The 15,916-nt window shown below is 40.9% G+C and overlaps 2 protein-coding genes across 11 annotated transcripts in view; both read left to right on the forward strand.

Annotated features, from left to right (window-relative positions):
* Positions 1 to 11,718, forward strand: part of arhgef10la (Rho guanine nucleotide exchange factor (GEF) 10-like a) — a 120,717-nt gene extending 108,999 nt beyond the window's left edge. For all 3 annotated transcript variants that reach the window (XM_084349885.1, XM_084349883.1, XM_084349884.1), the window contains 3 exons: positions 1,947 to 2,118; positions 6,038 to 6,160; positions 6,733 to 11,718. In XM_084349885.1, the coding sequence (XP_084206011.1) occupies positions 1,947 to 2,118; positions 6,038 to 6,160; positions 6,733 to 7,283 (846 nt within the window). In that variant the 3' untranslated portion in view covers positions 7,284 to 11,718. The remainder of the gene's footprint in view (positions 1 to 1,946; positions 2,119 to 6,037; positions 6,161 to 6,732) is intronic.
* Positions 11,719 to 13,799: 2,081 nt separating this feature from the next.
* igsf21a (immunoglobin superfamily, member 21a) overlaps positions 13,800 to 15,916 on the forward strand; it is a 332,744-nt gene continuing 330,627 nt past the window's right edge. For 7 of the 8 annotated variants that reach the window (XM_084348935.1, XM_084348939.1, XM_084348940.1 and 4 more), the window contains exon 1: positions 13,800 to 13,853. Coding sequence is in view for 1 of the 8 variants with exons in the window: in XM_084348934.1 (XP_084205060.1) it covers positions 15,886 to 15,905 (20 nt within the window). In the remaining 7 variants the exon portion in view is untranslated. Of the gene's footprint in view, positions 13,854 to 15,872; positions 15,906 to 15,916 lie in introns of all 8 variants that reach the window. The other variant, XM_084348934.1, reaches the window with a different exon arrangement.

A 15,916-nucleotide genomic window follows, 5' to 3' on the forward strand; every position in this document is an offset into this window, starting at 1 on the left:
CTTCGATACTGGCTTAAAATGTTAATTGATATTTGTGTAATTGTTGTCTTACACGTGTTAAATCAATGATGTAATCACATTTTCAGGCGATCTTTGAGTTCCCTATGTATCCCTATTGAATAAATGAGGCTATTGAATACATGTTGTTTCCCAGAATGCCTTCCAGGTGGTTTTGAACATATGGTAGGCAAGATGGCATCCAACAATTACAGCATGTCAGCCATTGATTAGCTGGACGTCCCTTTTAGAGCCACCACGCCTGATAATGATTAATGCGATAATTATTCCACACACACACACACACACACACACACACACACCACAGTGGGGCTGTGTTTTTCTTTTGCAAACTTGTCAACTCATTTGAATTGCAATGGGTTATTGAAGGTGAAATGTGCCTTTTTTATTATGGATATCAAATTTTTTTGATGGTTGCACTTGAAAAACCAAGAGATGCACTGCGTATCCTTTCCCAGGCGGAGCAGGCACCCACTGCTGAGGAGTCAATTAAAAGAAGAAAAAAAACACATCAAAGTCTTCTTTCCTTTTCCATAATTTCAAACAAAGGAGGACCCACTGGCAAGGGCACATAAACAGGTGGTAATCCCTGTCCGCCGGTGCACTCGGGTTGGGATGGGGGGGTGCATTCTCATCTTCAGTCACTCGCTCTCACTGACTAATTGCCTGGCCTCATGCAACTCATGCATTGACAGCGATATGAGTTCCAAGATGATGCCCAAACCAACCCTTGTCACGCCTTGGACCGCAGGGGCTGCATGTGTTGCCATGATAAGGCTCATTGCATTTATTTCAAGCTACTCATTAAGACTGTGTGCCTGAAACTCTCTTTTCCCATTGTGCTCTTAAAAAGATAGAAGCCAGGGGAATGATGCAAAAATATGCCCCGTGTGTCAGGGACTCTGCAAATTACAAAATTAGGAGCCACACTTAGAGTTTATTTACAGAAACGCAAGTTGCTGAGCAGCGACTGGATGTAAGATTCAGGGGGCTTCGACTGACCCCTTCATGTCGTGGTTTAATCATGACAGTGATCTTGTAACGTTTTGATCTAATGAGCACTCTCATAAATCAGCTTTGAAATGACCGTCACAATAATTGGCATACCAGTTAAAAGCTTTCTCATTATCAAAGCGTGCTGTGATGAAGCTCCATACAGTCGGCACAGTCAAGACTTCTCTTTGTCGCTTTCGTTTGCGTGTTTTACATTTGTCACGTCAAAGCAATAAATGTCCTTCTCGCCTTCCACCCTCTTTCTTGTTCCTCTCTAACGATCTTGTTCTTGTTGTTTGTCGATTCTACTGTTTCACCAAACTCCACACAGGTTTAAAGAAGCATTTCCCCCGCTGGAAAGATGGACCTTGCAAAATGTCCTGTTTGCTCAAAAAGTAGAAAACTTGAATGCACCACACCACATCGGACCAATAAACAGTCCCACTGACTGGTGGCGTGCTTAGAGTTGGCCATGAAAGCAGTGTGGAAGGTGGAGGAAGGGCTTTTTGTAGGTGAATCAGGTGCCACTGATTGGATGTGAGTAGTTAGTTTATTGGGGCCTTGTGAAACAAAGAACACAGGCCAAGCACCTGAAAAACGACATGAGTGATATACTACCAACATTGCAGTGATAGAAGGCTGGTTGAAAATCTACAAAGTTCCTGTTTAAATGATAAAGAACAGAACAATTTTTGAAAAACAGCACTAAGGCTGCAGTGTTAGAAGTTCAAAGACTATATCTGAAAAATCCCTCTAAAATGTCTGTTTCGTTTTAAAGACCAGACTCAGATTCCACAGAGATCTAACCTTTCAGTTGTAGAAATGTTACACTTTCCATCATGGAAATAATGTGCCTTGTGTGACGGTGTGGGTGATTGCATTCTCTCCTCATGTTGCCTTGATTCATAACAGTACCGTTATTGTTCCCATTACAGAAGTTTGAAGTCCATCCAGACCCGATGGTCAGCGTGGCACACATGGCGCGTGCCGGCGGAGGCGTGTGGATGGCGTTCTCCGAGGGTTCCTCCATTCGTCTCTTTCACACCGAAACACTGGAGCTTCTGCAGGAAATCAACATCTCAACACGCTCGACGCTGCTGAACACCGGTACGCATTCATCACACAACACATTTTTTGCATCTAACAAACACACAATTGTTTATCTTTTGTGATATTCCATTTGTGCTCGTCCCATTTTTGTCTTTCTTATACTCGAGCAATGAGATGGCATCAGTTTGACACTGACGTTACCTCTCCTCCCCAGAATGGTATTCTTGTCTTGCTCAAGTTGCTCCTTGGGTCTTGCACTCCGGGGACTGACCTGAATAAGAACCCATCTCAGGCCTTCACAAAGCCGTAATAGAGCTATGGGGTGAGAGATGGGGATTAATAAAAAAAAAGAAATAAAGTCATTGAGGAGTAGTAAAATGGCAGCCTTAAAGATTTTCATACTAAGGGTTCCCATGGAAACGCTCTTGTCTGTCTTGAAGCGTCCGTGCTTCCGTGGCATCGTGCCCGTCTTACCTCTTCTCCTCTACACCTACCTCCCCACTTTTACTCCCTTCTGAGTTAATATTTTCCTTCATTTTTGTCCCACTTTCTCCCTCTCGCACTGTGTTTCATCTCATCCGCTCTGCTTTAAAATCCTCTCACCCCACGTTTCACTCCTCACTGCAGTCCGTTTAGGATGCCACAGATAGCCTATTACTTCCTGTGTGCCTTCTTTCATGATGGATGAAATATTTATCAGCCAGTGTGGGTGTTTTCGCTTTTTCTTTTTTTCTTTTTTTTATGGGAAGAACTATGGTAAACAAATTAGATAGCAATGAAGCGTACCTAAAGCTGTCTCGTGGCGATATCCACAGTTTGTGTGACTTAATGCCAGCTTGGCTCAAACATGTTCAGGCTGTCACATGTGGGCCATTAGCTCATTCAGTACATGTGAAGATCATTTTGAGCTTCGCGAGTGGTATGAATGTATTTGGATTTAGATTTAATGTTTGTTGAGTCACACCCGACTGTGATTGATGTATTTAGAGCAATATTCAAATAAAAAAAAAAAAAGGTTTTCTCTTGTGAGAAAGAAAGAAACAAGGAAAGAAAGAAAGAGCAAGGAATAAAAGCACAAAATATGTTTCAGGAACCAAACTTTTTTCTTCGATCAGAGTTCCTTTCTCTTGTTTGAGAGGAGACTTTAAGGAGAACAGACTCCTATGGCCATAGTATCAGGGGGGGGAATCCGGTGACCCCGAGGTCATTTTCACCCAGCGCCAGTGCTTCCGCTTGAAATATGCAGCAGATTCGATGGAGCGCGGCAGCCTCAAGGCACGGCCCTGGGGGAAGTTAGAGGGTGAAAAGAAAAAGAGTTGATCGGCTCATGTCTTCAGGGTCCACGGAAGGAAGAGGATCTTTGACTTAAGTTGTGATTTGTTGAGCTCACAAGAGAAAAGAGGATTCCCCAGACGCTCTACAACCAAAGATACTGCACATGAAATACTGATAGTTCCTCTCTATCAATGGGGTCTCTGCTCCCCTAGGTTTCTCCTTGACTTATGCTAGGACATGCAGTAATGATATACCCCCCTAATCCTTTCCCCTTAATGTGATTTATACTCAACAGGGAATTCCAGTTGCAGTAAACAACAGAGAAGTTTCTCAGGCAGAGGAAACTGCTGATCTCTTCTCCACTAATGCCTTTAATAGTTCTATCCTTGGGGTGAAAAAACAATATACCAAAATAAAGTCCTCAGTGACATATCACAGGGAAACATTTATCTTTGGAGACATCTCCTTTTTTAAGGCAAATACCAGCTCCCGCGATAAACCCGCTTCCCGCTGCAGAGTGTGTGCATTGCTGCAAAAATTGGAGATGCAAGATTGCTCGAGGTTAAGCTATACCTTCTTAATCTCGAGTGCCTTTGTCATTATCCACCTTTATCACTGTTCTTAAAGACAATGCCTGGGCCAACATCTTGCGACTTACTTCAGATTTCATGGTAGCCTGAGAGTGGGTGTTCAGGAATGTCTCTCTCTTTCACTTAGGCTCTCTAACCAAAGTACAAATAGACTCTGAGGCAATGTGAGCAGGTGGCAGACAGTTTCGAGATAAAGGCCATTTTTGCCGGAGCCTAACTCACTGCTGTGACCCTCCAAGGTCTCCACCTACAGGCTGCCGCTCTCTGTTTGCCGACTGTCCTCCTCTGCTCTGCCTCCACTTCCTCGTCTATGCGGAGCAGCTTTCCTTACATGGGGTGAATCATCTCTGCGCAATAAAATGAACTAATCAATGGCACTGTCGGGCCACTCGGGCAAATCATCTGAGCATGACACAGAACAAACACGTAAATACATCTACACATGTAAATCAGCATTTCCTTAGTTGAGATCACTTGAGTGCTGGTGTAATTCAATTATCATTGCCATGGATATTATGGTAAATTGTTCTATAGATAACTAGGCCACAATGGGAGCCAAGAGCTGAGGGACCACAGAAGGAATGCAAAAATAAATCCACAACAAACAATGTTTTTCACCCCTTTGTTAAGTGGAAACAAAGGGTGCGCATGTATAATAAGAGTGTGCAATTATTCTTTCTCCTTCTCTAATGCGCTGCTACAGGAACAGTCCTGCCATGGAAACCTCAAAACTGAAAACATATGTTGACTCTTGCATAATGCTCCATTACTATATGTAAAAAGGTAACTTTATTCACAGAAAATTGCTGCTTAATGTCACCCTAGAGGTTATCAACACGCCGTATAACAGAGAGCGGCAACAAACACCCAGACCACCTCACTACATCTCATCAGATCTGATTAGCTACGGACGAGAATAAACAAACGTACAAGCAAATGAATGCAACGTTGCTTTTGCATGTTATTTTCACCGGCAGGTCAACGTCTTTTAGTCATTTTGATATATTCTGAATACAGAATATATCAAAATATGTTAATATGATTATGTAAATATCTGACTTTAGATGCACAGTCTATTGTTTAAATAACAAGTCAGTGCCAAAGCTACTTACATACAGCAGCACTGGAAAGATGATCATAGACTGACAATGTGCAAGTACAGGGCTGAGCGATATGGCCTTAAAGTAATATTGTGACGTAGAAGCTATGTTACAATACAAAAGATATCTTGATATCTTGCAATCTCCTCAAAAGCCCTTGATTTTTAGTGTTTTCTTAGGACCCTAAACTAGAACACATGAGACAATATTGAGGTTGCACTTTGCTCTGCTGTAAAAGTTGCAATGAAAATAACAAAAAGGTCTGGAAATCCAAAAGTGCCTCTACATGCCCACACAAGCCTGTGATTGAAACGTCTCTGTGGGTGCACTCTGAGCATGGCCTTGCTTATTTGAAAGGATTATGAAGTCTGTACTTTAAGTACCTTTTAGGATGTTTGTCTTTTTACCAATAAAAGAAGAACTTCCCTGCATCAGTTTTGCTTTCTGTACAGTAGGAGGTGAAAACTTTGAAGCTCAATATTTCAAACCCACTCAGATCTCAAACAGAGACGTATAATATCCAGTCTTGTTTCCTACCTTGTGCTTTTATGAGAGTTTTTCTTTCAACTGGGTCAGAGGCAAGTAGACAAATCCAATTTTTCTTAATCTTATGTAACCCAGAGCCCTAGGTGGCTGTGCTGTGCATGTGTTAAGCTTGTCAAATACAGATTGATCACAGAGCTTAAACCTTACCTCAAGCTAACACTGATAACCAACAATGAAAGTTTTTCTTTTTTTTTTTTTTCTACTTTTTTCATCATGCTAGGACTGAACTGTTCATTTAATGCCGCCATTTTGAAAAAAAACCTCTGGTTATAATCAAATCAATGGAGGCTCATAATTCACTCTCTAAAAGACAGACCACCCAGTCTCTATCATTTTGTCAACACAGAGTTATCTACTATTCCTCCAAATGGCCCCATAATCTGTTATAGTTTCGAGCTATCTGTCTTTCTGTAGGTGGCGAAGAAAACTCAATTCAATTTTCTGACAATGTTTTCTATATTGCAGGTCAGAAGAGCATGCGAGTCACGAGTCTCCTGATTTGCCAGGGACTGTTATGGGTGGGCACGGCCCAAGGCTTAATTATCACTCTTCCAGTCCCCAAACTGGAGGGCATCCCCAAAATAACAGGTATGGATCAGAGGGAGGCGGCTGACTGTGATTGAGCAGCCTCTCGAGAGGTCAAAAGAGAAGCGAAGAGGTTTTTTCTAATGTTAGAAAATTACTCTGCACTGCCTATTATTGAGGTCACACTTCACATTTTTCTTGTAGCTCTGGAAATCAGTGCAGATATAACCAGGGAGGCAACACACAAATCATATATATATATATATATATATATTCATGCAGGGTGATTTAAAATCTGCCTGGAAGCATTTTTTTTAATTATGCCAAATTCCCACTTGCACTTGCCTTACTTTATGATCATCTTATTCGAAGACAGTTTATTAAATATGACGTAAATACAATACAAACTACAGACACGAGTGTGACCGATACAGCAGCAAAAGTATGATAAATGAATATATTTAACTGTTTGACATACAGTATGATCCAGGGTTGTTGAGTTCAAGTCATTTTCTGCTAACTCAGTTCAAACTGCAACTTACGTAATAAGTGATGCAACCTCAGCCCAGTATAGGAGCAGTATTTATTCTCTCTCTGGATGACATTTCAACATTGCGTCTACTTTTCTGCTGCAGGAAAAGGAATGGTCTCTCTAAATGCACACTGTGGGCCTGTGGACTTCCTGGTAGCCACCACCAGCACTCTGTCTCCTGAACTGCTGAAGAGGGATTCTGTCGTGGACGGCCCAGACTCGGCCTGTGGAGGCGAGGACCGCAGCGACACTTCCTCTCAGGAATCCCTGCAACAGTCCGGCTCCTACCACAGCGAGGGCAGAGGCAAAGGACGCGGCGTTCTGCTGCAGTACAAGCTGCGCTCCACGTCAGGACTACCTGGACGGCCGTTAACGGCGATGGCCGACGAGGCGTCGGACTCCTCCCTGGAGTCTTTGGAGCACAGTGTGGAAGATGGATCTATCTATGAGCTGAGCGATGACCCAGAAATGTGGGTTCGGGGACGTCCTTGTGAGAGGGACGGGGGACGCAGGGACAGAGTGATCTCTGCAGCGGTTATCTCTGGAGGCAAGGGCTTCCGTAGACTGAAGGAGGGAGCAGCAGTAGGTACGAGGACAAGTGGGGAGGGTTTAGAGAATATTCTAATGGTATGGCAGCTCCCGCTCACAGTGTGACATGGAAAATATATGGCAAGGTGGTGTGTATTTATAGATGTCTCCCCATCTTAGCCTTGAACCACTTGTTCCATATATCCAAGGCATTTAAATATATGATGAGAGGGTGTTACAGAGCTTATGATTTAGCCTGTGGAATAAGGAGGCTAAGACATGCTGTTTATTTGAGGTACTGTCATCCCATAGGTCGCTTTGAATGTTCAGGATTGTGCATCATCATCTTCCCAGCAGTGGCAGAGGCTGCCACAGATTAATTCCATGTGATTGTTTTGAACTGGTTCCTCTGACTGCCTTAGTTAAGATTGATATGCCTCAATTTAACCTCATCACTGCTGCGAGCGCTCTGCTACATTTATTTTCTGCGAGGGACTTCTGTGTGAGCACCCATGGACAGCATGCCTTTAAGAGGCAGCTTTTGTTGAATCTGCCATGCTCTGCAGCGTTCGAGATGGACATCTTTTATCTGATCCTGTGGGAAAGATCCCATCTGTTTAGAGCTCAAAGCCGGGGACTTCCACCGCATCACAAAGCACATTAGCATCACTTTATTAGCTTCGCCAGCTTTTCTGTCATCCCTTACAATGTGAATGTACCATACCTTCTATTGTGTCTCAAAATCGAATCTGTGCTCTCGTTAAAAGAGAGAGAATTTTCGTTTTTCCTGTTTTGCTGCAGCTGTTGCAAAAAAAAAATTATTTTTGGTTCCAAAAAAAAGGAGTCGCCCTCCAGAGCTCACCATGCCTTTGTTGAGGAGGGTCATATTCGCACAGACTGGCCGGGAAAAGAAACAAAAAACTTATGAGACTCAAAGATGTTATCGCGCTACATTATACAATCTATATTTGCACTGTAGAAATCCTATAATTATTACAGGTTTATTCGAGGAGACGGAACTTCTCGGTGCCACATTTGAAAGTATTATCTCGCCCAAGCACTGAAAAAAGCCAGCTATCTATTTCATTATCAACTGTCATCTACCAGCTCGATAAAACAAATGTGCACACAGGGTGAGCAATAACTAAGTTACACATCAAAAGCTAAACTCTGAAGGCAAATGATGAAATAAAAAAAGTGCTGCAACATCTCAAACTGCTCTCAGGTTTGTCTCATCAGAGGGAACCTGCCTAACGCAGACAACTATTATTACCTTTCAATAATATACAATTCAAATCTTATTAAGATGGTGTTTACAATGTGTAGCATGAGCCTGTATTACAATTACCAGACACTGATGTATATTATCTGTTATATTAGCCAGGACACTAAGTCATGTAAACCTCACTCCCTCTCTTCTAGTCTTCATGCTAATATCTGGTAAATATTGTGACATCAATGCTAATGTTATTATTTTATGATCCGGCTACGAGGATAGATGTAAACAAGCAGACATCCACGCTGGGTGGAAAACCTCACATCTCAGTTTCTGGTGGTTATCACGTCTTCAGATCAGTCGGAAGTCTTTAACCTGATAGGGATAATGAAATCCTTTTAACCGCGTTGAATGATATAAAAAAAAAAAGCATTGTCAGCAGGATGTGTACAAGCTGTTCCCTTTTATTCACTTGTATAAAGTGAGATTTTGGAAGTAAACAGTTTTTTCATTCAACAACAGTGAGCTGGTATGAGAAGCACTCGGTGGTACTGCGTTTGTAATATTGTGATGTTTTTGCTTCATGACTTCAAAGTTACAGTGGCATTGGCAGGCTTGTCAACACCGACTATTGACATGGGCAGCTATTTTGCAGAAAATTAAGGAGTGCATACTTAACAGTGCACATTTTCCACAGCCTGTTGACAAAGGTTGAGGCCACGATAAACACAGCTTTGTGGATTTTGAATAAACCAAGCGATGGTGAAGGTTAGAGTTTATCGTTTTTCTCCACCGGTACTCGTCTTATCCATTCATCACGGACGAGGCATACAGTTCATGTTTAGTATTTCCTTGAGGCACATTGCGGTTTATTTTCCCCTTTCTTCCCCTCCTCACAAATACAATTCAGAAGCATTTTAAACGTCCTGCTTTCAGACAGAATCAGTAAAAAAAAAAAAAAATATGACGACGTAAACTGTCCTCCGATGCTGTCATCTAAATGTAAATCTCAATGTCATGTCAGAAACGTATACTCTAATTCATGTGAGAAGCAATGCTGCTGCAGCCACAACGCCATAATGGTCACTATAGAGGTTGTTCGTTCAACCTCAACCGGTGGATGAGTGTGTTTTCCTGCTTCAGCATCCTGATTAAATAAACATGATTCCTTCACAAAAGCCGCCGTAGAGTTGGCACTGTTGAACTGTTTTGCAAAAACGCTTGTCCGCTGACAACTGAGATTTAATCTCGAAAGTATAGCGACCTTTGATGGTGATGATATTGACTCATACATTTCATTTGCTTACACAACATGTGTACAGGAGTTATACATGCACTGAATATTAATACTCTTGAATGAACGTACTGTACTACTAATTAGAACTGTTATTGTACTAATTAAACCTGTATTCCCTTTTGTAAAGAGGACTCTGCAACAGTGTTGATGTTTTTGATGAGACTGTATAATGCACAATTTATTTTCCTGTGGTGTTTAAGGGTAAGTCCAGTGAATTACAAATCTTAATTTTTAGGTTTGGCCTTTGTTTTTCTTAACCAATTCGCAAATGTAAATTAGTCTGTCAACCGCTCATTACATTTATGATTTCCAAGGGCATTATCAACAGCCGCAGACCGATATGCCCTCTGGACGCAGATGAGTCATAAAACCCGGAGATAATTTAGCATTTTTGCACTTCTGATTCCCTCGCCTTGAAGTCAGTGGGTTTTTTTCAGTGGGTATTCAGTTAAATGCCTGAAATAAGGTTGGCGGTTAACAGAAACTGACGAGATTTTCAGGTTTTGTTCTAAGGCATAAAATACGTCAGTTGACACCTCACATTTGAATTATGAATATGTCTTCAAAAAGGCGGTTGCTAACAAGCAGCTACATGAGACTGCAGAGGTTGTCGGGGACATTAAACATCATCATGGTGAACACGTTAACTCATCTACTCATTAGTCAGTCTTTAGTTACAAACTATTCTAACTCTAACTTTAAAAAACTTATAGATTGATCAATTTATAGTAACGTGTGTATAGTATAGTGTAGTAAGATGTGTAGTGGTGGTGATGTTGAAGTCATGTAGATGTAGTTTGTTTATAGCAACGTTGTTGTTTTTTTACGTCTGGTCCTGCTTGTGTTTGCCACAGAGCTTATTTTAGGCGATCCAATTAAAAAATCCCATCAGCTTTTTTTCAAGGGAACCTTCTGGGTTAGCCTACAAATACTGCTAGCCGTAAGTTAGCCCTCCAGCACTATATTGGATGGACCTATAAATAACCAAACAGAGCAACATAAGCTGTGATGTAGCGCTGAGCAAGTTAACATGACAGCAGAGCATGCAGAGGTTAAAGCACAGATGAAATGTAAGCTTGTTGGCTCCCACTGAATCGCTAGCTAGCTAATACTAAAGTTTATACAAAGAGTATCGTGAATCACAGCCTGATGTTTCTTTACACGACAACAATTAACAAGCTGCCTTCTTTCCAGGGTAATGACTGATGCATTTAAACAAAAGTCACCAGCTAACAGGGTAACTCATTTAGCCAGCACACTGAAGTGCTGTACTGCTGTCGCCTTAAGAAAATCGGAACAAATTGTTAAATTTGGGCTTGTTGATCTAATATGAATTGGCTGCTTATTTGGTTGCTCGTTTCTCGCCTAAAATATGTTCAGAAACAGATTTCGTATCCAGAGCCCTCGTGTCGAGACAGTCGTGTCTTCTCCGCTCGCTCCAATGGACCATTTTTTCACAGCGATGGCGGATTGTGGAGCCTCTCATTAGTTCCAGGAAGTGAGCTGCTAATTGTAACCAGTGCAATAGGGTTTCAGCAGAAAAGCATTTATGCTTTTATTGGCCACCTTATTACCAAAAATCGCTGCTCTGTCTGTATATATTCACATATTCAAATTGCCCGCCAAATATTCCTGGAACTATCTGAGGTCCTTCTTAGCATTTTGAACTTCCATTGCCGCGACTTTCTCTACTTAATGGCTCTGGTTGTATCAAACTGTAGACTGTCAAAGAGACATTATCACTGACATAATGCATGCACTGACCTTTAGTTTTACCAACTCCTGATTTGTTCCCTTATCTCAGCGATTACTTTGGTGAATAGAAAAGTACAATGACTGACAGAAATGATGGCCAAACCTACAAAAGTAAGGTTACAAAAGTAAAGTAATAAACTGGAATTATACATTAAGCAAAAGTATTACACATTATGCCATCGCAGGCATATTGAAACGCAGTGCTCATTTCCCTTTGGTACAATACTTAAATGTTAAATGTCTAAACATTGTCTAACAAGCGTATGCTAAATTAAAAACATCTTTAAACATGAGTTCTGAGTTTGATCTTTTTTTACTGACGCCTGATTTAGAGTTATGATGACGGCTGCTGATGTAGTCAAGGTACAGTAGTTTGAGTTTTAGAGATGCACTGTACATCTGCAGCATTGTTATGCTAATGATCTCACACTTTGTGCTTCTGTATGACTCAGCAACACAAAATCCCGTCTTTGATGTATCATTTGGATTACGGTCTCACTTTTTTTTTTTTTTGCTGTTTGGATATTCAAATTACAATAAGCTTCCCTCAGCATCTGCTGAAAGCCAGTGCTTAAACACAAACACAATCTTTTTGTCTGGTAGTAGACTGTAATTCTGTCGGTAGAATAGATTACACATGGATGGGACTGCAGCCTACAGTTATTTTGAATTGTAAAAAGATTGGACTCCAGTGTCACGTCCTGTGTCACTGTCTCCTCTGGTTAATTAAAGGCACCGTTGCACCACATTAAGCCTCACAAGCTGGTTTCCATTAACATATTCACATGACAATTAGATGGAAACACACCTAGAGTGGTGAGATTGATGCCTGATCGAGGAAGAGGCTTTAAGGACGAGGGCTAATAGAGTAAGCCTCCATTACCATACTGTTCCTCTAACACAGGGGTGCCCAAACTTCTTCAATCGTATTGTGTTACAGCCGCAGGCCAACATCCTCCTCATGTGTTTAACCCTTCCTGTAGTGTCTTGATATTTATGATGAGGAGGATGTGCACTGGATTGTATTCACCTGCTTCCTGTCTGCCATCATGAGGATCCTGATTGGAGCAGCACTCGGTCCGGCCCTTCAATCCAGAAGAAGGAGTTTTGGTACTTGAAGCTATCAATGCCTACCCAGCCCGACAGCGTTTCTGTCATCGTCCTGCCAGATGGTTGTGTCCATTAGTGCAACAGCTCTTAGAGGGCTACACCTACGTATACTCATAGAATCTGGGGTTAAAGTATGTAACCAACATTCTGCATGAACTAGTACCGAAGAAAGTGTTATCACATTTATTTAAACAGCACCCATTAGACCTCTTCCTTTGTAGTTTGCCTTGCTTATTTTCATATGTAATTAATTTTTAATTCAATGTAATTTAAAAAAAAATATTTTTTTTACCCAAAACATCTAGTTTTATGTTGCTTGTTAAGAAGAAATAGTGCTTTGATCCCAAGTTCTCATAATTGACTGACTTCCTGTGCCAAGTGTCACTCCGCCGCTGTGCACAGCTAATAATTAGCGATCCTACATCAAAGACCATGCTCACCTTGCAAATAATGTACCAGCATGAACAGTGAATCATGCTTTCATTTTTTAAAATGCTTTTTAATATTTTTTTTCCCACTAGAAAATCTGTCAGGCCAAATCCAACCTCAAGGCCAAACTTCGGCCAGTCCTGCTGTAACTTGTAACTGCATTTCATCTAATGGCCACTTGGCTCCAAAAGCGATAAATCCCCATAAGAGCCCATGTTAAAACACACAGCAGAAATAAACATATTTAATTTGATCTTTATACCTATTTTATCTCTTCATGACAACTGTTTGTTGAATTTTTATATAACTCACTCTGTTAATTATATTAAGGCTTAATGTTATGCATAATTAGGGGCGTGGTCGCCTTGAGTGACAGGTAGTCAGCGTCACGCGCTGTCTGCTCGGCCTCTCCTGAAGCTAATTGAGGTCACTGAACTTGAGCTCCGCAGCATATTTGTGGTATTGATGGCTTTTGGAGACTCCTTTTGTTTTAAATGTCTTTCTGTGCGGTTAATTGGACTAAAAGACCAGAGTGGAGGGACAGAGGCCGGTGTTTCGGATTAACGAGCGACTCTGTTAACGAGCGTTAACCGGCTGACAGCTGCTGGAGCTCCGGAGGAGGAAGCTTCTGGAGGGAAACACCAAGAAGTCCAGCAGGGTACAGAGTTTGTTTCTTTAAACTTTTTAGATTAAAAACTTGGATTTATCTTCACTCTTGTCTGCCATAACGAGCCACGGAGGTGACAAAATCCACCGGAAAGTACTCAAACTCTGTTATTTGACTGCTGAATGGAGGAGAAAATGTAACGTTAATGTGTTTTACGGACGCTTTCAGGAGCTTCCCGCGGTGATGTGACACTACAGGCTAACAGAAAGAAAGGAGTACCCGGTGAGTGTTACTTTGCTCAGACACAAACACAAACACACACCCTTGCTGCCAGTTGTTACTCCATCTTGCAGCTAATGTACAAGATATTGTGGGTTTTTGTGACTAATGAACCCGCGGTCAACAAACCAAATTAGCATTGACCGCTTTGGCTCGTTGCTACGATACGTCAACGTCGCCGCCATATTGGTGCGGGCAAGACTGGCCTGTCAACTGGGGGGCTGGTGTTTGGATGAATAAAAACGCTATAACGTTTACATTTCTCAAGTGGTTTCAGTGAGTCGTTTTATATAATCAAGGCTTTATGGGAGTAGCCCATCATTGAGAAAAATGAAAAAACAAAAACAAATACTGAGATACTTGCAGCCAGTCTGCTTTCTATATTTTTTATAGCAGTGAGGATGCAGATAAACTCAGTTTTAAAATTATATAATATGGAGATCTAGAGATCAATATCCTTATTGATCCCCAGTGAGTGTTTTGTTGTGCCTACTTCTAGGACCTATTATATTTCATTTTATACTATTTATATTCCAAGCGTTTCATTAAACTTCCTGGACATTTCATGTACATTGAATTTTACTAAATAAGGATGTCTCCACAACAATTAAATGAGGAATAATAAGTCAATTGATGCTTGACAAACATGATGTTTTACAATTCCTTATGACAATGACTTAATTTAGTAATTTAGCACATGTAAGCCTGATGTTCAGACACACTCCAGCAGCGATTGTAGCCTAACAATCAAGATTATGAGCAACTGGAGATTTTTCTTTCCTTTTGACACGTAAGAGACCCTTGAATAGGAAAAAAAACTCATTGAAATCGGTTGAGAAATTCAAACATTACAGTGCTTCTTATACAGAAAAACCACAGCTCTCCCATGTACTTTTTTTTGTATTTGTTTACTGGCAATACAGCACTTAGATTTACTAGCGAGTTTTGCCCGGTCCGATATGGTGGCAACGTTGACGTACCATCCAGCGGCCAATGCGGCGTCTCCGTGTGTATGTCTCTGGTTGAGTATTTTATTGACATTTTAGGTCTGTTTAGAGTGAGATATTACTGAGTTTATAGTGATTTTGCTGTTGTAAATATTACTGTGGCCCCTGCTCTACAGACGGTATAGTTTTATGTAAAATACTATTCTATTCCTGTTCTGAATTTCTTCTTCTTCTTTTTTTAACAATAATATATTTTTTAAAAAGCAATTCTTTCATAATGAAAAATATCTGATAAGAATACTGATAAAGAACTGAACCGATAAGGAAGATCACGGAGTACTAGTACAGATAAAATCCTAATGATACCCATCCCTCGTGTCAGATGGTTAGACTTAATGGGATACTACCATATCAGCAGAGTCATAAGGTAATGCACAGCAGGCTATAGGACTGTAGGTCGATTCTCGCTGCCTTTCACATCATTTGCATAAAGTCCACTGAGCTTTAATCACTTCCCGATGTCAAGACTGAACTGTTGTCTCAGCTGTCTGGAGAAAAAACAGGTCCCTATACTGTACTCCAGCTGCAAAACAGTTATTGACTCATTCATCATGGAATTGGTTTCATTTTCTCCAGTAATAAGATCAACTGTTTATTGGTGAAACCTGTAACTTCAACATCCCCCATTTGGCACATCAAAGACAGACTGCTCTGATCTGTTTAGTGCGACAAAGTAATAAAAGCTCACCTTTTTTTTTTCTTGAAATATGACTATTCTCATAATATTCCAATGTTTTCTCCTTCAATTCTGACTGTATTCTCTTAATATTACTTTTGTTCTGGAAATTACGACTTTATTCTCGCAAAAGATCAGACTCGATATCTCTATTCTTCCCTAAATGTGTCCCTAATGCTCTGTCGTAAAATACAGAGACTGAATAGTTTAAAGAATCAAATGTGATTTTGTGCTCAGTAGGGTTCTCTTTCCAATACACCACTTCACTATACAGCAGATTATATTCTATACAGAATATCTAATATAGCAGATATTATTTTCTTGTGTCTTTCTCAAAAGCAATCCTCACATAATGTCAAAAGGAGCATCAGTGTAAGTATTGA

Source organism: Pagrus pagrus, assembly GCF_965226575.1.
Source record: "Pagrus pagrus genome assembly, chromosome: 3".
NCBI lineage: Eukaryota > Metazoa > Chordata > Actinopteri > Spariformes > Sparidae > Pagrus > Pagrus pagrus.